Raw genomic sequence first — 22,576 nt, forward strand, 5'->3', positions numbered from 1 at the left:
GCCTCAGCCTCCCGAGTAGCTGAGATTACAGGTATGTGCCACTGTGCCTGGCTAATTTTTGTATTTTTAGTAGAGACGGGGTTTTGCCATGTTGGTCAGGCTGGTCTCAAACTCAAACTCCTGATCTCAGGTGATCCGCCCGCCTTGGCTTCCCAAATTGCTGGGATTACAGGCGTGAGCCACCATGCACAGCCTGTAATTCTTAATTTATAAACTTGCATCAACATTTGATAGGTTTGGCATTTGAGGTTAGTAATATGGAATTATATTACATTTAGGATTAATTTCACAGGAAAAGCAGTCACTGCTTCTTGGTTATCATGTCTTCCAAATGAATATTTGGTGATTTATAAATAATCATGGATTTATCCATATTCTGATACAAAGTTAATTTTTAATTTTAGTAACATATTCCAAAGAGAAACTTAATTCTACACATTGAAATTCAAAAAGCAAAACTGGGACTGTAAAGCTTTTTAGCAAACTCTGTAATAGAAATTCAACAAGCAAAACATGTCATAGGCTATAGACTGCAGCAATGAGCCACTCTTGCCTGTAGCTTTTTAAGGAGTGAATCAATAAATAGTAAGCTCTGTAATCTCATGACAAATACTAAGCTGGTTATTTAATTAAAAAGAATACTGTGGGATGAGAGTATTCACATCATGTAGGAATCAAATAGTCCTGGGGTATTTGAGGAATATATAAACTATGTAAGAGTGAGCTTAGGTTTCTGTTATTTTACTTGACTCCCTATCTTATAAATTTCCTATATCCTTCTCATGTTCCAATTCTCATGTGCTTTAGTATTTGGATGCTGATACCTAGGGACCACTTGCCCCAAACTACCACCATCATCATCCATGTGATCCTAGATTCCTAGCATCCTAAAATACATCCTGATGTAAGATGAGTTTAAAACACATTTATAATTTCACCAGAAACCACCTCAAACGACAGAGAAATTCTATCTACATTTATTAATGAAATAAATGTAGGCTTCAGCCACGTCTTCTAGGTAGGTTGCATCAGTCTGGGGGCCAATGTATGAGGTGAAGAATGTATATTTACTCTGTGCCATGTTAAGTGTAATCATATCTGCAAGATTAACAGCTCTTCCAAATGTAGGAGGTCTCTACGCTATAGTGTTATGGAAGGTGTATTTGTTAACTTAGATCGTGCCTCTTTCAAGAGAATGATGATCAGAGTTCGTTTTAAATGGTTATTATCTATAAAACTTTCTTTTGAAAAGTGAAGCAGGCTTATCAGCTTAAAGTCACAATAATTATTACACTGGTTCAGCAAACATAAATCCTAGCACAGTCATTTATTAGACAATCACATTTCTGAGACCAGAACTATGTTGGATTATAGACTAATGTTTTCTGAATGCTTGCAAGATCAGAGCCTGAATACAACAACAACTTTTTGTAGTATGTCTAAAGCACCTTGAGAAGCAGTATGGTGGTAAAGAATACACATTGCTGCTGGGCGAAGTGGCTCACATCTGTAATCCCAGCACTTTGGGAGGCTGAGGTAGGCGGATCACTTGAGGACAGGAGTTCGAGGCCAGCCTGGCCAACATAGTGAAACCCTGTCTCTTAAAAAAACCAAACAACAAAAGAGAATACACATTGTGAAGTCGGCAGACCTGAGTAGAATCCTGACCCTGTGAGATAATTGTGTGAGCACTGTTAGGTTATTCGAGCTCTTCTCTATAAAATGAGGGGATTCACAGAATTGGATAGAACCATTTGATTAAGGTGCTTAGTGTGTGTCTTAAACAGTGTACGCTGCAAAGCACGCGTACAATGGCACGCATCTTAAAGAAAGTACAGCACATAGAAAGGTCTACCCATTTTTCTGACAGCTGCACACAAATCTTAGGAATCAATTAAAGATACAGGTTAGCATAATCTTCTTAGATCCAGGATAGGGAGATCTTCCATAGGGGGCACCATTGCGCTACACACTAATCAATCTTCAGAGGTACAGCTTTGGTTTTATTACGATTTAGTTAAGATCCTCCTTCTTTTTTTTTTTTTTTTTTTGTTTGTTTTTAGACAGAGTATCACACTGTTGCCCGGGCTGGAGTGCAGTGGCATGATCTCAGCTCACTGCAGCCTCTGCCTCCTGGGTTCAAGCGATTCTCCTGCCTCGGCCTCCTGAATAGCTAGGATTATAGGCGCCCGCCATCACGCCTAGCTAATGATTGTATTTTTAGTAGAGACGGGGTTTCACCATGTTGGTCAGGCTGGTCTTGAACTCCTGGCCTTGTTTTTCTCCTGCCTCGGCTTTCTTACAGGCGTGAGCCACAGCACCCGGCCTTAGTTAAGATCTTTCATCAAGCCAGAATGTCAAGGACTCGGGGGAAAAGGACAGAATCTACTCACCTACAATCTTTAGTAACATTTCACACTTCACTGAGCTATGCTGCAGGTCCCATGATCTCTACTGTTACCTAAGTAATTTTGTTTGAAAACTGAGGGACATAGCCACCTTGTTATTTCAGGAAAGATGGTTAAGTACATTATCAGGGATCAATACTCTGTCTGATGTGGTAAGTGGGGAGGCTGAGTAGTGCTTGGAGACCCTGCATAGGAAATATGGAGGAATGGCTTCAGATGTACCAACTGAATCAACTACAGCTTTCTGATGGCTCAAACAGCTTCAAATCACAAAAATTCTTAATTCAACACAAAATCCGACAGCAGGATTAGTGTATGACTGTGGAAATATGAATCTAGGTAACGATGTCTTCTAACTTACTAAAACTACGTTCAGTATCTATACAGAGGTGCCTCTCTTTTCTTTTCGCCCAAAAACCATAATTTTGGGAAACCCATGCCTCTCCACTATATTTATGACAAGGAAAGAGATAGTATTCCCTTCAGATCCACTTTAAAACAGTTTTAATGGACTAAACAGGCTTTTCTATAGGGACAGAGGGCTCTATCTTCGACATAAAGACATACAGGCTCTCCCTGTGCACAGGTGGCTCCTGACACCACAAACTGGGAGCAATAATTGAATCCAGCTATCCCACAGTGCAAAGCATCCACCCGCAGAGCCAGCCTGAAGGGCATTTCTAGTGAGCTTTCCAGATAAGACTCAAAAGATTACCCCAATTGAATCTCTCTGCCTCAACCCAGGGGATGTGAGGCATTGAGGATGTAACCATTTGATTAAAAACATACTTGGGGGGATATAAGAGGAACAAAGGTGGAATTAAATATTCCTTATGAATTCGAAGAACAGAGGTTAGGCACAAACATGTGCAGTTTCTTGGGTCATCATTCATTCATTCGACAGTCAGTCAACAAATATTTATTGGGTACCTATCCTGTAACAGGTGCCGTAGTAGCTTTCATGGTGCAATGGTGAGCAAACTCAAGACACCATTCTATGCTTACCGTCAAGAACTGGTCTTCATCAATGATCTAAGCCTGACTTAGCTTCCTGATAAATATTAGATATTATGTAGATGTGTAATTTTTAGGGGTCAGTAGTACAAAATGGTAAATTTAAGAGTGGAAGAGACTGGGCCAGGCGCGGTGGCTCACGCTTGTAATCCCAGCACTTTGGGAGGCCGAGGCGGGCGGATCATGAGGTCAGGAGATCGAGACCACGGTGAAACCCCGTCTCTACTAAAAATACAAAAAATTAGCCGGGCGTGGTGGCGGGCGCCTGTAGTCCCAGCTACTCGGAGAGGCTGAGGCAGGAGAATGGTGTGAACCCGGGAGGCGGAGCTTGCAGTGAGCCGAGATTGCGCCACTGCACTCCAGCCTGGGCGACAGAGCGAGACTCCATCTCAAAAAAAAAACTCAAAAAAAAAAAAAAAAAAAAGAGTGGAAGAGACTGCCCCACTAAATATTGTTATGAGCTAAATAATTTAAAATTTTACATATATCATTTTATTTATTTACTTATTTTTTATTTATTTATTTATTTTTGGAGATGGAGTCTCACTCTGTCTCCCAGGCTGGAATGCAGTGGTGCGATCACTGCAACCTCTGCCTCCCGGGTTCAAGCGATTCTCTTGCCTCAGCCTCCTGAGTAGCTGGGATTACAGGCATGCGCCACCAAGCCCGGCTAACTTTTGTATTTTTAGTAGAGATGGGGTTTCACCATGTTGGTCAGGCTGGTCTCGAACTCCTGACCTTGGGTAATCCACCCACCTTGGCCTCCCAAAGTGCTGGAATTATAGGCGTGAGCCACTGCACCCAGCCACATATAACATTTTAAACCAAGCATCAATAAACTACGAATATAGAATCTGAAGAAAAATAAGAGAGATTTATAACTGCCTATATTAAATTAGTATCAATAGTACTTGGGGCTGGGCGCAGTGGCTCACGCCTGTAATCCCAGCATTTTGGGAGGCTGAGGCGGGTGATCACCTGAGGTCAGGAGTTCAAGATCAGCCTGGCCAACACGGTGAAACCCCGTCTCTACTAAAAACACAAAATTTAGCCTGGCATGGCAGTGGGCGCCTGTAATCCCAGCTACTCAGGAGTCTGAGGTAGGAGAATCGCTTGAACCCAGGAGGTGGAGGTTGCAGTAATTTAAGATTGTGCCATTGCATTCCACCCTTGGTGACAAGAGTGAAACTCTGTCTCAAAAAAAAAAAAAGAAAGGAAAAAAGAAAATTATGGATGGTCGGGCACAGTGGCTCACACCTGTAATCCCAGCACTTTGGAAGGCTGAGGCAGGTGGATCACCTGAGGTCAGGAGTTTGAGATCAGCCTGGCCAACATGGTGAAACCCCATCTCTACTAAAAATACAAAAATTAGCCAGGCATGGTGGCGCACACCTGTAATCCAAGCTACTCAGGAGGCTGAGGCAGGAGAATCGCTTGAACCTGGCAGATGGAGGCTGCAGTGAGCCAAGATTGTGCCATTGCACTCCCGCCTGGGCGACAGAGCAAGATTCTGTCTCAAAAAAAAAAAAACAAAATTATTTGGGATAACAACTGAGAGGGTGGCATGTTATATGATGTCATAAAGATGCTTATCATTAAAATTATTTAATAATTTTATTCATGATCCACAAGGGAATAGAGATTATGATCATTAAATCTGCTGATGCCACTGAGGTGTGTGGGATTGCTAACACCTCAGAGAACAAGAATCTAATTTTAAAATAACATTAAGAAATTAGAGGAACAGATAATCAAAGCAAGATGATAGTCACTGGGGACAAATACAAAATAATATACTGAAAGAGTTAAGGAGAAAAAAGACTAGCTTGATGATGGGAATGAATAATGTCCAGAGGGCAAATGTTTTGCAAAAGACCAAGGCTAATAATAAGGCACAACTCTGGTTTAAGATACTAACTATTGCATGTGTGATTATAATTTATTTATTTTATTTTATTTATGTATTTATTTATTTATTTGAGATGGAGTCTCGCTCTATTGCCCGGGCTGGAGTGCAGTGGTGCAATCTCAGCTCACTGTAACATCTGCCTCCTGGGTTCAGGTGATTCTCTTGCCTCGGCCTCCTGAGTAGCTGGGACTATAGGTGTGTGCCACCACACCAGGCTAAATTTTGTATCTGTAGTGGAGACGGGGTTTTGTCATGTTGGCCAGGCTGGTCTTGAACTCCTGACCTCAAGTGACCTGCCCACCTTGGTTTCCCAAAATGCTGGGATTACAGGCATAAACCACCACACCCAGCCTATAATTTATTTTTGATATAATGTTTCACATGGTATAAAAGCTTCTATGCTTTACTGTAAACAGAAACTGATCAATGATTATTTTTCCATCATTAATAATTGCAATTTGAAGGAGATATGAAATCAAAGCAGTAATTGCAAAAACTGACAAACTAATTGTTTTGAAAACCAGATTAAAGAGAATCTACTCACTATTGCTGCAAAGAAAAACAGTTGTCTGAAATGTAATTGCCAAGAGAAAAATAACTGGTTTAATCTGCTTTTAAGGAAATGAGGAGTGGGGGATTTAAAATTTTTGTATGGGGGTTGGTCATGGTGGCTCACACCTGTAATCCCAGCACCTTGGGAGGCCAAGGTGGGAGGATCACTTGACCCCAGGAGTGTGAGACCAGCCCAGGTAATATAGTGATACCTCTTCTCTACAAAAAAATTTAAAAAATTAGCTGGGTGTGGTGGCATGCACCTGTAGTCTCTGCTACTTGCAAAGCTGAGGTGGGAGGATCACTTGAGCCCAGGAGGTCAATACTGCAGTGAGCCATAATCATGCCACTGCACTCCAGCCTGGGTGACAGAGCAAGACTGTCTAAAAAAAAAAAAAAAAAAAGTTACATAGTTGCACCCATATCATTATGGTATTTTGATATGGATTTTTTTTTCTTTAAATTCTACTATAAACGTCTTATCTAATTATATCACAAGTCCTTTATGGAACAAGCTAGGAGAGGGCAATGCCAATGGCTCCACAGTCTCCATAGTTATCACTAAAATAGAAATCCTAAATGCTAAGACATCTTTGGCTGGGCACGGTGGCTCACGCCTGTAATCTCAGTACTTTGGGAGGCCGAGGCGGATGGATCACCTGAGGTCAGGAGTTCGAGACCAGCCTAGCCAAAATGGTGAAACTCTGTCTTTACTAAAAATATAAAAAATAGCCAGGTGTGGTGGCAGGCGCCTGTAATCCCAGCTACTGTGGAGGCTGAGGCAAGTGAATCACTTGAGCTGGGCACAGTCGCTCACTCCTGTAATCTCAGCACTTTGGGAGGCCGAGGCAGGCAGATCACGAGGTCAGGAGTTCGAGGCCAACCTGGCCAACATGGTGAAACTCCGTCTCTAAAAATGCAAAAATCAGCTGGCTGTGGTGGCGCATGCCTGTAGTCCCAGCTACTCGGGAGGCTGAGGCAGGAGAACTGCTTGAACCCGGGAAGCAGAGGTTGCAGTGAGCTGAGATCACGCCACTGGATTCCAGCCTGGGCAACAGAGTGAGGCTCCATCTCCAAAAAAGAAAAAGAGAGAGAATCACTTGAACCTGGGAGGTGGACGTTGCAGTGAGCCAAGATTGCGCCACTGCACTCCAGCCTGGGCAACGAGAGTTAAACTCTGTCTCAAAACAAAACAAAACAAAAAAGAAAAGAAAAAAGATATCTTTGTGGGGCTAGAGAAAATGAGAGATTTAGTGCATTCAGTGACGCTGTATGGCATATTTTACCAAAAAAGAGCTAATGTAAAGTTCCAGGGTAGGAGATGCAGCATCTGCCCAAGAAGGGGGTACAGGGAAGAGAAAACACAGCATCTGTTTTCTAAATGTGCCAATGTGAAAAAGTCTCAGAGCCAGTTTGCTAGGGTCATGGGAAGGAACTAGCAGCAAAAATTGACTACCAAAAATAAATAGATAAATAAATAAATAAACGAATAAAGGAGTCTGGCTTTGTCAGTAAAGAAACAACAATAATATATACAAAAAATTTCTATATTCAAGGCTCAAAAAAGAAAATTCTGGACTCAATATGCATAAAAATGGCTGAAGCATCTATGTGTAATAAGAAATGACTAAAAGGGCAAACCTTGGAAAGGAAAATCATGACATGAGAAGAAAGACTTTTTTCTTTTTAAAGGGAAGTAATGATATGTGATCATGCAAATGCAAATGTCTGTGGACATTACTGTTTGCTGGTGGGAAGAGAATTTTAATGTGTGCTCTATGCAAATGCATTTTATAATAAGACAAATGTGCAAGGACTTCTGGGGGTGAAGAGGACGGAGGAGAGCAGCAGCTGCTAAATGCTGATGTCTGAGAGGCATGGGAGGATAGAGCCAGAACGTGCCATTCTGGAACCCCAAGCAAATTCTAGCAGGGAGGATGAGTCAAAAACCCTATCCTTATAAAAAATCTCTTACATTTGACAGAGAACTGGATGGCTAATGAATTAATATCTGGAAGATCTTTTTTTTTACCAAGTGCTTAAGCATGAACAATTATTTCTCTGTACTTAGAATGATCCTCATAAGAGGACATTAAAAAAACCAGCAAAAACCTCCCTTTTCTGAGTTGAGTCATGAGACAAATGATATGAAATGCACAATAAAGCCTAGAGAAAGACCAGTGCAGAGACAGTGCACCTGTAGTCACAGCTACTTGGGAGGTGAAGATGGGAGGATCTCTTGAGCCCAGGAGTTCGAGGCTGTAGAGTACTATAATGGGCTTGTGAATAGCCACTGCACTCAAGCCTGGACAACATAGTGAGACCTTATATCTAAAAGAAGAAGAAGAAGAGAAGAAGAAAGACTAGAGATAAATATAATGCAAGCTATTATAAACCACTTAGTGTCTTTGTATCAAAATGAGCACGAATGTCAAAGCTCATTTACGGCACAGTCCTAGGCACTGGTGAAAGAATGAACAGAAGGCAGGCTCTACAATGCTGAATAGTCTGGTTTTGACCAACTGATGGTTATTCCTATCTATATATCTGAAGCAATTATTAAAAAGAAACTGGGAAAAAGTCTGTGTCTCTGTGATGGAGATATTTAAACAAGCCATTTTGAAAATGTTAAAAAATTAAAATTGTAGAAAGTCGAACCATAGGTGCCATGTTTTGCCTGAAGTGGTAAAAATACCATCTGCCTCAGTCTTTTTAGCAGCATGCTTATTTCAAGTAGCAGTAGGCTAAACTACAGGCATACGCTCGCCTCCAGCTGGGGAAAATACACAGACGTTTGTCGATGTTTTTCTAAGCAAGAGTAGTCAACATATTCGTTTTCTTTTAGATATATATATTAGTTACCATAGCAAACCAAACGTGAATGTGGTCCGAGAGGCTTCTCCACCAGTCCCAACACATCTCCAAGAATTCCTACAGTTCAATAGGTGGCACTCTTCCCTCTAGCACTGAGCTGAAGCGGCTCTGCCTAACCTTGAGACCAGAAGCCTAAGGAGCTGGAACAGTCTGAGATGTGCACCTAGGGCTGCAGGACAGTCACCGGAATTAAGATCCCCACAGCATTGCGCACTGGAGCAAAAGTGTTAACTTCCTGGTCACACTTCACTTCTGGTAATTACATTCCATCTAATACAACCTCTGCAGTTTTAACTAGGTAAGGTATTCCTTGTTTTTCCATCTTAAAAGCTACTAAGGTAGGATTGCCTTACACAGTTAAACAGCTTCCATCTTTGTCCACTGCCCAGGTGAGTGAGTTTCAGCAATGAGTAGAGTGACTTATAGTGCTGTGTTAACTACTTTAAGAGACAGGGAGAGATTTAATAAATAGTTGTCAAGTGCTTTGATATCTTAGGATGAAAGGTACTACAGCAGTGTAAAGCATTCACATCCAGGCTCTATCACAACAGGAACTCAATTAAAAAGTAATTCAATTTCTAGCTGAGTGTCTGTGTACAGGCCACTATTTTGCTGAATGCGACACACATTTTGAAGGTCCAGTTGAGAATGATTTTGAAATGATCACCTCTTCCACACTCTCCCCTACTTCCTCACCATCTGAAACCGACAAAATTGAGTGATGGGCCATAAAGCCACAGAGTGCATGACCGAAATAATTATATACCGTTTGTTTTGACTCTTTATTATTTTAAGTTCTGGGATACATGTGCAGATCGTGCAGGCTTGTTACACAGGTGTACATGTGCCACGGTGGTTTGTGCACCTATTGACCTGCCCTCTAAGTTCCCTCCTTTCGTGCCCCTCCACCTCCCAACAGGTCCTGGTGTGTGTTGTTCCCCTCCCTGTGTTCACGTGCTCTCATTGTTCAACTCCCACTTATGAGTGAGAACATGCGGTGTTTGGTTTTCTGTTCCTGTGTTAGTTTGCTGAGAATGATGGCTTCTAGCTTCATCCATATCCCTGCAAAGGACATGATCTCATTCCTTTTTATGGCTGCACACTTTCTTGATATCTGACTTTTCAGACAAAATTCAGCTTTTGAGTTTACAAACACCTATCACTTGGAAATAAAGAAATATCCAGCAATAAATGAATTTCACAATAGTCTCTTGAAATGGCTGCTGAGTTTTTCAAATACCATTTTACAAATAACCCCTACCAGGGGAACCCTAAGCCACTAAGCACGATGCCTATATTAGCCTGAACATCATGACCACAAAAAGCAGAGCACACAAAGCAGGGAGGAGTAGACTTTCGGTCACGAGATGCATTGCCAAGAGTCCATAACATACTGCATAAGGCATAATACTGCAGACATCTCCCCAAGACTTAGTAGAGAAAGACATAATCTTTCTTCTCTATGTTACTTGGGTTTAAGTCTGTGTAAGGATGACAGGTCTGGATTAATTACCTAAATCAAGTTAGGTCTTTAAATATCAGAATAGCACTACATATTCAAGGAGGAGTGGGTGTCTATTTACTGGCATGAGAAATACCATTACTGCGCACTTGAAAAGACAACCTTAGGCAACTTTGGGATGGAATGTATTACACAGTCAATATACTCTTAAGGCTGGCTGTGGTGGCTCACGCCTGTAATTCCAACACTTTGGGAGGCCGAGGTGGGTGGATCACCTGAGGTCGGGAGTTCGAGGCCAGCCTGACCAACATGGAGAAACTCCATCTCTACTAAAAATACAAAAATTAGCTGGGTGTGGTAGCGCATGCCTGTAATCCCAGCTACTCAGGGGGCTGAGGTAGGAGATTGCTTGAACCCAGGAGGTGGAGGTTGCAGTGAGCCGAGATTGTGCCATTGCACTCCAGCCTGGGCAACAAGAGTGAAACTCCATCTCAAAAAACAAAAAACTCTTAAAATGACTAATTTGAGTCTACGGTCCTCGATCCCAGACCTCTCCTAACCTCCTGTATGTCTCCTAACATAACACGAATGTAATACTCATGCACACATATTTGTCAAGCACTCCTATGTAAGCCTGTGCTAGGGAGTGTGATGCAACCATGAGCAAGGCCACCAAAGCACCTGCCTTTAGACATTTTACATGCTAGTGGAAGAAGAAATAAGCATGCACTTAAATGCAAAATGATAATTTTATGTTATGATAAATGTTAAGGAGAAAAAGACAGAGCAAAGTTGGAGTGGCTACTTTAGATAGGGAAGCCGGAGTCAAGCGAGCTTGTGATGGCAAACCCTGGCAGTCATGTTCATGGTGGTTGTCTTGGCACTAGCATAGTGCCTCAAATATATTAACATCAAATAAAGGCTGGGTGAGGTGACTCATGCCTGGAATCCCAGCGCTTTGGGAGGCTGAGGCGGGCAGGTCACTTTGAGTTCAGGAGTTCGAGGCCAGCCTGGGCAATGTGGTAAAACCCTGTCTCTACAAAAAATACAAAATTAGCTGGGCATTGGTGGCTTGCACCTGTAGTTCCAGCTACTTGGGAGGCTGAGGCTGGAGAATCACTTGACCCCGGGAAGCGGAAGTTTCAGTGAGCTAAGGTTGTGCCACTGCACTCCAATTTGGGTGACAGAGTGAGACACTGTCTCAAAAAAAAAAAAAAAATTAAATTTAAAAATATATTAAATAAATGTTGGTTGGGTGAAGGAGTGTGTCTGGACCTCAGGATAAGAATGTCTCCTCCCAGATTTAGAATGGGCCTAGGGAATAGAACAGCACTACTCTAAACTGCTCATTTTGTACTGAGGAAACTAAGAAAAGACCAAAGAGATTAACTGAACAATTTGGTTTGGATGTTTTATCCCCTCCAAATCTCATGTTGAAAAGTGACCTCCAATGTTGGAGGTGGGCCTAGTGGGAGGTGTTTGGGTCAGGGGGTCTGATCCCTCATGAATGGCTTAGCGCCATGCCCTTGGTGACGAGTGAGTTCTCACTCAGTGAGTTCATGCACGATCTGGTTGTTTAAAAGTGTGTGGCACCTCCCCTCTCTTGCCATGTGACATGCCCAATACCCTTTGCCATGTGCCATGATTCTAAGCTCACCAGAAGTAGATGTCAGCACTATGCTTCTCATATGCCTGCAGAACCATAAGCCAATTAAACCTCTTTTCTATTTTTTTTTGAGACAGGGTCTCACTCCCACTCCCATTGCCCAGGCTGGTGTACAGTGGCGTGATCACAACTCACTGCAGCCTCAGCTTCCTGGGGTCAGGTGATCTTCCACCTCAGGCTCCTGAGTAGCCAGGACTACAGCTGTGCACCACCATACCTAGCTATTTTTTTATACTTTTAGCAGGGAGTGCAGTGACACAATCTCAGCTGACTGCAACCTCTGCCTCTCAGGCTCAAGCTATCCTCCCACCTCAGCCTCCTGAGTAGCTGGGACTATGAGTGTGCACCAACATATCTGGCTAATTTTTGTATTTTTTTCAGAGACAGGATTTTGCCATATTGCCCAGGCTGGTCTCGAACTCCTGAGCTCAAGTGCTCCTGCCTTGGCTTCCCAAAGTGTTGGCCACTATACCCAGACATATATTTTTTTTCTTTTTTAGACAGAGTCTTGCTCTGTTGTACAGGCTGGAATGCAAAGACATGATCTTGGCTCACTGCAACCTGTGCCATTGGGGTTCAAGCAATTCTCCTGCTTCAGCCTCCCGAGTAGCTAGGATTACAGGCACGTGCTACCACACCCGGCTGATTTTTGTGTTTTTAGTAGAGACGGGGTTTCACCATGTTGACCAGGCTGGTCTCAAACTCCTGACCTCAGGTGGTCCACCCCGATGGCCTCCCAAAGTGCTGAGATTACAGGTGTGAGCCACTGTGCCCCAGCCAGGTATTTTTTTTATTGCACTGCAAGAACAGATTAACACAGTGACTGTTACCAGATTTTGCAGTGAGTTGGTGGCAGAGCCATTGCTTCATCCAGCGGTGCTCTTATTTGTGCATCATATTTTTCTCTTTGCCATTTTCCAGTGGAAATCTCTTCCATTGTCAAATGCTTCTGTGATAAGAAACCCTAGAGGCATTCTTTGAGTCATAAAAAAAGCATCACCGGTCTGGGTAACAGCGAGACCTCATTTCTTAAATAAATAAATAAATAAACAAACAAAAAAATAGCTGGGTGTGGTGACACATATCTGTAGTCCTAGTTACTTGGGAGTCTGAGGCAAGAGGATCATTTGAGCCCAGGAGTGGGAGGCTGCAGTAAGCTATGATTGTGCCACTGCACTCCAGCCTGAGTGACAGAGTGAGACCCCATCTCTAAAAAAAAATAAATAAAACAGAATAAGTATCAATGTTCAATTGTCACTCTTTTCCCTTACCTCTTTATTCATATGTTAGCTTTCTGTCACTACCACAGTAAAAATCCCAGTCTTTATCTTCAAACTAGTTTACTACAACCTTCCTAAGCAATCTTTTTAACCCTGTTGATATCTGCAAACTGTGTCAAACGCTTTCCTTTCCGCCTTGAGAACCAATGCCCTATCCCCGATTTTCTCCTGCAGCAGGTTGCTTCTCCCCAACTTACTGCGTGTGTTTTCTATTTTCTTACTCACAGCCTCTGTTCACTCGCTTACTTGCTCATTCACTCGACACTTACTAAGTGTCAAGTACTGTGTTGGGTACCAGATATATTAAGAGAGAAAAGAAACTGTCTCTGCCCTCCAAGAGCTCACAGTCTAGGATGTCTCATAAATGGATCATTATAATATAACAGAGTAAGAGCAGTGACTGAGAAACGCATAGTGTATTGAGGAACTGAGGAAAGCAATCTCATCCAGCCTGGGGAACCACAGAAGATTTGCTATAGGAGACAATCCTAAATTAAGCTTCATAGGAATGAGCAGAGGGAGCCGGATAAAGACGGCAGGACATTCTAAGCAGAGGGGACAGCATGAGTGAAGGCGCAGAGAACAGAAGCAGTATGCTTTATGAAACTTGGTGCTGCTGCAGGACCATGGGAGATGAAGCTGGAGGGTCTCTTTAGGGGAGAGATCACACAGCCCTGTATATGCCAACCCAGCAAGCTCTGAATGTGCTGGATAGACAACACGGAGCAATGAAGGTGTTTTTTTTTGTTTGTTTTTTTTTTGTTCTTTTTTTTTTTTTGAGATGGAGTCTCGCTCTGTCACCCACGCTGGAGTGCAGTGGCGTGATCTCGGCTCACCGCAAGCTCCGCCTCCTGGGTTCATGCCATTCTCCTGCCTCATCCTCCGGAGTAGCTGGGACTACAGGTGCTCGCCACCCCGCCTGGCTAATTTTTTGTATTTTTAGTAGAGATGGGGTTTCACCGTGTTAGCCAGGAGGGTCTCGATCTCCTGACTTTGTGATCTGCCCGCCTCCGTCTCCCAAAGTGCTGGGATTACAGGCGTGAGCCACCGCGCCTAGCCTAGAGCAATGAAGGGTTTTAAGCTGGAGAGGGAAACTGTCAGATTGGTGGTTTAGATAGCCACTCTGGCTGGTAAAGATCTGTGGGGACAAAAGAGAGGCAGTGGAGACTGAGCAGTAGGTTTTTCAGTGTTCAGATGAAGAGACTACGAGCATGAGGAATGGAAGAGAGACCAAGAGGAGGAGTTGGAGTCAAGAAAATGTAGGCTATAAAACTGGTATGACTTGGTCATGGAACACGAGGTGGGGAGTAGGAGCCGTTTCTCACATGATAAGTTTCTCACATGGTTGACTGGTGGGATGACAGTGCTAATCACAGGACAGAGGGTAAGAAAAAAGGCTCAGAGGTCCAGCACCAAGGACTGCAACCTTCCTAATGCAATATATGGACTTTGGGTGATAACGACGCACCAATGTAGACTCATCAATTTTTTTTTTCTTTGAGACAGGGTCTCACTCTGCCACCCCGGCTGGAGTGCAGTAGCATGATCTTAGCTCACTGAAACCTCTGCTCCCAGGCTCAAGCAATCCTCCCACCTCAGCCTCCCAGGTAGCTGCAACTACAAGTGCTCATCACCACACCCAGCTAATTTTTACACTGTTTTGTACAGACAGGGTTTCGCCATGTTATCCAAGCTGGTCTTGAACTTCTGGGCTCAAGTGGTCCTCCCACCTCAGCCTCTCAAAATGCTGGGATTAGAGGTATGAGCCACTGCACCCAGCCTTAGATTCATCAATTGTAACAATGTGCTTCTCTGGTGTGGGATGCTGATAGTGAGGGAGGCTGCATGTGTGTGGGGTCAGGGGCTATAGGAACTCTACTTTTCACTCACTTTTGCTATCAACCTAAAACTGCTGTAAAAAATAAAGTCATTAAACAACAGCAACAGAAAGGCCAGAGATGTCAGAAAAGATGTTTAGTTTAGTTTAAGATGCACTGGGCTCTTATGCCTGTGGGAGACCCAAGAAGGTAAGTCCACAGCCTGCGTTTGGGTATATGATGAGGCTCAAGTACACATCTAAGACAGAGTGACAGATATGGAAGCCCTTGGTTTAGAGGTGCTCCTATTACCTAGTTTTTCTTGAAGGAGGCAAAAGTATGTGAGGCAGATAAAAGGAGAGACTGTCCCAACACTCCTCATGGGAGGAAGAGAAAGGACTTGACAGCCTCTGAGACCCCAAGAGCTGCAGAGTCTGAAACCCCAGGGAAAGGCCCAGGGAAAAAGTTGAAAATCAAAGAAGAGGCAGTGAAGGAAAAAAAAATCCTTAACTGGGGAGAAAAGACCTGAAACAGACTCCAAAAAAGCCAGAGACCAAGTTATTTGCTGCTCCTAGTAAATCTGTGAGAAAAGCTTCCCACACCCTCCCGCAAATGGCCCCCAAACCCCCAAAATCAAAGTATCCAGTCGATCTAAATTCAGTGATTCAACCAGAAGGAAACATCAGAGCTACCTGAAGAGCTTTTTAGAAACACTCGGGTCCTAACCTGCTTTGCAACCTTCTCCAAGCGGGAGACCTGGACTTACGGATTTTTTAAAACCTCCACAGATAATTCTGACATATGTTCCTGGGTATAAGAACCAGTGGTTCAAAGTAAATCTATTTTGTAATTATTAAAAAAAAAATAAAAAGAAGAGACTTTATTTTCAGCAAGGAAAGAAGAGTAAAGGCGGGGGCCATGGGTGTGCCCCACTAGGCTGCCAGGAGAGTGCGAGGTTCCGGGTCAGCTCTGGAGAGACCCTTGAGGGTTTTGGTTGTCCCATAGCAAGCAGAGCCCTTCTGGGTCGTGTTTCTCCCTCCCTGTCTTTGGCGTGCAGGTGTGCTCACATCCTGGATATTCCTGATTGTTGCATAAATCAGATGGTTGACATGTTCTTTTAGCCAAGCAGCTGTACACATGCCATATACCTGCTAAATGTTCCATTTGTCCCTGAGGGGAAAACAGAACGTGACCCAAGTGTGTTCCTAGGCCTGTACTGATGCACTGAAATCTGACCTCCTGCAGCAGTTTTTAACCAGGGCTGTGTGTCAGAATTATCGGTGGAGACATTTTCAAACCACTCCAGCCTGCCCCTGTACCGCTCTCTCCATCAGGGGATTCTGATCTTGGTGAAAGAGGGTCTGATGTAGTGGTACCTAGGCACATGTGTTTTCAAAAGTTCCACAGGTGATATGAGAACTCCTGCCTTTGGGAGTTCAAGTCTGTCCTGTAAGGTGCTTTCTAGGTATTATCTGATGGCCCTAAAGGTTGTCTTCCATCCACAGCCCATAGGCATCTTTCAACAATGGCTAGTGATTTTACTGTTTATTTTCCCTCATCCCACTTACTGACACTTGACCTTACGTTATTTATTTAGTCCTTTATTAAGTTATTGATTTTTCCCACTAGAATAGTAAATATTCTGAAAGAAAAGACTTCATCTAGTTGACCGTTGTATCCTCAATACCTAATACAATGCCTGGAATGAAACAGGTACTCAATAATAAATAGTCTTCTTGTTGAATGAACCTTATTCCACGTGCTATTGGCCTGTTACTTAACAGGAAATGTCCCTCAGCTCTCAATGTGATCATTCTCTTTTGACCTTTCAAATATAAACGAAAACCAAACACCAAATTGAAATGTGTAAAACAGTACAATATGTATAAAATCTGCCTACCTTAGCATAGTCCAATCTTCCTTTTTCTTGAGCCTACAAAAGAAGAGGGGAAAATTAATTTATTACTTCTTTAAAAGTTTACTGCTTCTGTAATTTTTGCTTCTCAAAGAATAGAACTCAGCTTCTCTGTCCCCCTTTCCCTCTCTCTATTTAACATACATATTAATATACATACATAAATCCACGTAAATTGCAAGCATATAGAAAAGTTAAACGAACAGTTCACTGAGCACGCATAGACCCTCTACCTAGATCTGACAGGAGTGGATGTCACGACTCTTAACGTCACATGCTTCAGCATGTATCTTATACACATACAGCATCTCATACATCACCCCATGACCACAATAAAAATTAATGAACTCACAATGCCATATCATCTAACACAAATCTATATTCAAACTTCTCCAACTGTTCCAAGAATATCTTTTATAGCTTTTTCCCCCAAAATCAGAATTAATCAAGATTCACACATTGCATTCTGGTTTTTATGTCTCTTTTGTTGCCTTTTATTTATTATTATCATTTCTTCTTTTTTGCCTAGACTAGTCTCTCCCAATTTTTAACAAAACGAAAATAAAAGCTATGCTTCTTTTCATAAAAACCATTGACTTTTTGAGAAGACAAGGATACTGTTTTATAAAATCCCTTTTTCTTCTTTCTTCATTGCTTCATTTAACTTGTTTCTGTTTTGCTTGTAAACTGAAAGTTGGGTCTGGAGAAGGCTGCTAAGATTTAGGTTAAACGTTTTTGGCAAAAATACTTTATGTGGAAATATTACATACTCCAACAATTCAGGAGGCACAAAATGTCAGGCTGTTTCACTCTTAGTAATGCTGTAAATTCAGCTGGGTGCGGTGGCTCACGCCTGTAATCCCAGCACTTTGGGAGGCCAAGGCAGGCAGATCACCTGAGGTCAGGAGTTCAAGACAGCCTGGCCAACATGGTTAAACCCCGTCTCTATTAAAAATACAAAAATTAGCCAGGTGTAGTGGCAGGCGCCTGTAATCCCAGCTACTCAGAAGGCTGAGGAGACAAGATCGCTTGAACCCAGGAGGCGGAGACTGTAGTGGGCTGAGATCGCGTCACTGCACTCCAGCCTGAGTGACAGAGCAAGACTCCGTCTCAAAAAAAAAAAAAAAAAAAAAAACTTAACATAACAGCTAGGGTTAGTTTTTGCTGGCAGGTCAGTTTGCGTTTTGCAGACTTCAGAATAAAATTTCTCCTGCCACTTCTGCATAGAACAAGAGTCCTCCAACTTACAAACAGGTTAGGTCTCAAGACCATTTTGTTCCTGAGTCCAAATTTACATTATACAGGTAATTAACATAGGCAGATTACTTCCATGAGAGAAAAAAAAAAGTTTATAATATTGGTCCTAAAGCTGGGCACAGTGGCTCATGCCTGTAATCCCAGCACTTTGGGAGGCCGAGGCAAGAGGATTGCTTGAGCCCGTGAGTTCAAGACCAGTCCTGGCAACATAGTGAGACTCCATCTCTACAAAAAATAAAAAAATTAGCTGGGTGTGGTGGTATGCGCCTGTAGTCCTAGCTACTCGGGAGGCTGAGGTGAGGGGACTGCCTGAGCCTGGGAGGTTGAGGCTGTAGTGAGCCATAGTTGCACCACTACACTCCAACCTGAGTGACAGAGTGAGATCTTGTCTCAAAAAAAAAAAAAAAAATCAGTCCTGACCCTTCTTGCTGCTTTAGAATCTTTTCAACATTTTTCTGAAGATAATGCATTTTTTTTTTTTTTTTTTGAGATGGAGTTTTGCTCTGTCATCCAGGCTGGAGTGCAGTGATGTATCTCGGCTCACTGTAAACTCCCCCTCCCAGGTTCAAGCGATTCTCCTGTCTCAGCCTCCTGAGTAGCTGGGATTACAGGCACCCACCACCACACCCGGCTAATTTTTATATTTTTAGTAGAGACAAGGTATCGCCATGTTGGCCAGGCTGGTCTCGAACTCCTGACCTCATGTGATCCACCCACCTCAGCCTCCCAAAGTGTTGGGATTACAGGCGTGAGCCACTGAGCCCAGCCCTTGTTTTTCTTAATTTCATAGTAAGAAACTTATAAAACACTGTTCACGCATAGTTGTTGGCACCATCATAAACCACTCTAAAATTGTGATTAAACATTTTCAGTGAAACAAAAGGCCTCTGCAACCAATCTACTATAAAAAGAATAAGGTCTTCAGTCTGCTTTTTGAAGTTTTTTAGTGTTCTAGGATTTTCAGAGAACTAAGAAGAGTTTGAACTTAGTACTGAGATGCATTGTACCAACAGGAATATCAGTGAGTTCTTAAACAAATTTTAAAACCAAGCTGTTAGTCTCTCCGCTTATTTTGTATTTATTCATTTGTCTGTTTATGGGCATCTTTTCCCAAAATAGTTTTGTCTACACTGAAAATCCCACCGTAGTAACTTCTGCAGAAGTGGTAGGGAAGCCTTGAACACATCTGTATTGCTCACTTATGACCTAGCTAGTCACTTTGATATTGTCCAAATATGGACTGGCCTTGATCTTACGAATAATCCACAGATGGCCTGTGACCAAAATTTCAGCAGCAGCACTTTCCCAACATGCTTAGTCTTTCAGTTCTCAAACTCACAGCTGACTCTTGAATTCATTTAGGTTAATGGACATCTGACATTGAGGCTGATCCTGTGATCACAAGTTTTCCACTTTTTCCACTGTCTATCCTTTTCCTTGTCTTTTGCTGACGACTATGAATTGCTCAAGCACAGCACTTTTCAAATGACACTAGGATATTCTGAAATATATATTTGGTCATAGTCCAGTTTTCTGGCATACAACTCCTAAAATCTTCAGAAACTCACCAAGTGATGCCTTTTTGTATGTTAACGAGCTGACTGATGGCTGGCAACTCCTGACTTCAGGATGGGGACTGGTCATGGCAAAGACCAAGACAGGATTAGAAGGTTAGGGTTTTCAGCCCACCCCCAAATTTCTGGGGAGGGGAGAGGGGTTGAAGGTTAAGTTGATCACCAATGGCCAATGGCTTAATCAATCATACCTATGTAATGAAGCTTCCATAAAAACCCAAAAATTTGTTCCATAAAAACACAGAATTTGGAGAACTTCTGGGGAGCTGAACACATGCAGGTTTCTATATGGTGGTGCACTGGAGAGGAAATGGAAAACTCCACGCTCCTTCCCACATGTCTTAACTTATGCATCTTCTCATCTGTGTCCTTTGTAATATTCTTTAAATAAATTGGTAAGTATAAGTGTTTCTGTTCCAAAATTCACATAGCTATGAAAAAGAAAGTAACTGTTTGCCTGAGTTCTGGGAGCTGCTCTAGCAAATTAACTGAACCCAAGGAAGTGGTCGTGGGATCCCCACTTTATAGCGGGTCAATCAGAAGCACAGGTAACCTGGAGCTTGTGACTGGCATCTGAAGGTGGGGGTGGGGTAAGGGGGGGTGCAGTCTTGAGCCCTCAACCTGTGGGATCTGACGCTGTCTCCAGGTAGATAGTGTCAAAATATGATACGTGCCTGTTGTCCCAGCTACTTGGGAGGCTGAAGTGAGAAGATCGCTTAATGTCAGGAGTTCGAGGCTGCAGTGAGCTATGATTGTGCCTGTGAATATCACTCCACTCCAACCTAGGCAACAAAGTGAGACCCCCATCTCAAAAAAAAAAAAAAAAGTGTCAGAATAGAAGTAAGTTAGAGACACTCAGCTGGTGTCGGCTTGCTGAAGTGATCGCTTGCTTGTTGATGGGGAGAAATCCTTGCATGTTGGGTCATAGAAGTGTCCTGTGTTGACTGTTTTTGAGAGACTGTATCAAACACTTTTGAGTGTGTTTTCTTCCACTCACAGAAGCACAAACTGGGAGTCCTAGAGAATTGTTCCTGCGGTCAAACAACTCAACCCTGAGCACATCTGTCATTTCCTCACTGTCAATGTTACCTCTCTTCTAACCATCTCCTCCTCATGCTCTCTCAATATTCTCATTGTTCAGTGCTTATCATGCAGTGCTTAAGAGTGTTGAAAGTAGCACTTGTTGAAAGTTAGAAAGTTGAACTTCTGTACTTGAAGACTGACAGGCAAACCATGGAGAAACTATGACTGACAATGACTTAGGGGCGGAATTTTCCTTTTGGCTGCATTGAGCCACCTCCCACTCTGTCTCAAAAAAATTCAACAGGTAAGAAGAGTGAATATAATATTCTTTACTGATAAGGACATCTAGAGTAGCCCTATCACAAATTTCTATAAAACCATTTTTCCCATCCCATACTTTGTTTATAGACTAATCATCTTAGAAAATTCTAGTACTTTGAATTACCTGTGCTTAATCACAACTTATTTGCAAACCTCAAACTCTCTCACTTTACTTTGTCTTCTTAGCTTGGCCACTACCCTGTCACCCAGTAGGGACACATTGTTGGGGATGATGGCAGAGAAATTCCGTGGATATAATCTAGATCTGCTCAACATCAATTCTATAATGTTTTGAAAGCTGAAAGAGTAGAAGCCTACATAAAATGACAACACCGTTACCACAGCCATTATAATCTGAACATGCAACTATTGATATGTGGTTCACCCGAATATCCTTTTCATTTTGTCACAATAAACATTCTGGCTCTATGAAATCATTTTACTCTTGATCACTTTAGCTTGTACATAAAAGTATCATTTATTTTAGGAAAAAACTGTGGTAAATATTTAAACTTTTATAGGTATATAATACATATATTATATTATATGTGTGTGTGTGTGTCTGTGTGTGTGTATATATATATATATATATTTCCAGCTGACATATGGGTATAATATCTAAATATGCCAAACATACCTGACAATAGACATTCTGATATGGTGTTTTCTCACAAAAAGCTTTAGAGCTTATAAAAATATAGTGACCAGGCACGGTGGCTGATGCCCGTAATTCCAACACTTTGGGAGACCAAGGCGGGCAGATCACATGAGCACAAGAGTTTGAGATCAGCTTGGGCAACATGGTGAGAAACCTGTCTCTACAAACAACAACAACAACAACAACACAGCAAAAATCAGCCAGGCATGGTGGCGTGCACCTGTAATCCCAGCTACTTAGGAGGCTGAGGTGGGCAGATTGATTAAGTCCAGGAGGTCAAGGCTGCAGTGAGCTGTGATTGAGCTGCTGCATTCCAGCCTGGGTGACAGAATGAGACCCTGTCTCAAAAAATAAATAAATAAAAATATGTCAAGTTAGATACAAATAAATGATGATTTAGATTCCTACATAATGATATTTCTCATTAAATACTATCCTTATTCTTTTTGTAAGATAGTTAATTTGGGAGAAGCGATAGTTTCTATTACACCTCTTGGTTGCTCATTCATTTAACAAATACTCATTGAGCACCTACTATGAGTCAGACACTGCTTAGGCACTACAGACACAGACATGAACAGGACAGATCAAAATGTGTGACCTCTTGGAATTTATATTCTAGGAGGTTACAAAGTATTGTTATTGACGGACTGTTTGTTGGTTGATGAAACAGGGTCTTACTCTGTCTGTCACCCAGGCTGAGTGCAGTGCTGTAATCACAGTTCACAGCAGCCTCAACCTCTCAGGTTCAAGCGATCCTCCTGCCTCAGCCTCCTGAGTAGCCGGGGCTACAGGTATGTACCACCACGCCTGGTTAATTTTTAATAGAGTGGGGTCTCACTATGT

The 22,576-nt window shown here is 42.4% G+C and overlaps 1 protein-coding gene across 3 annotated transcripts in view; it reads right to left on the reverse strand.

Annotated features, from left to right (window-relative positions):
- Positions 1-22,576, reverse strand: part of PDSS2 (decaprenyl diphosphate synthase subunit 2) — a 308,730-nt gene that overhangs the window by 23,563 nt on the left and 262,591 nt on the right. For all 3 annotated transcript variants that reach the window (XM_032156019.2, XM_058435449.1, XM_032156020.2), the window contains one exon: positions 16,883-16,915. In XM_032156019.2, coding sequence (XP_032011910.1) covers positions 16,883-16,915 — 33 coding nt within the window. The remainder of the gene's footprint in view (positions 1-16,882; positions 16,916-22,576) is intronic.

This window comes from Hylobates moloch, unplaced genomic scaffold (genome assembly GCF_009828535.3).
Source record: "Hylobates moloch isolate HMO894 unplaced genomic scaffold, HMol_V3 SCAFFOLD_2, whole genome shotgun sequence".
Taxonomy (NCBI): Eukaryota; Metazoa; Chordata; class Mammalia; order Primates; family Hylobatidae; genus Hylobates; species Hylobates moloch.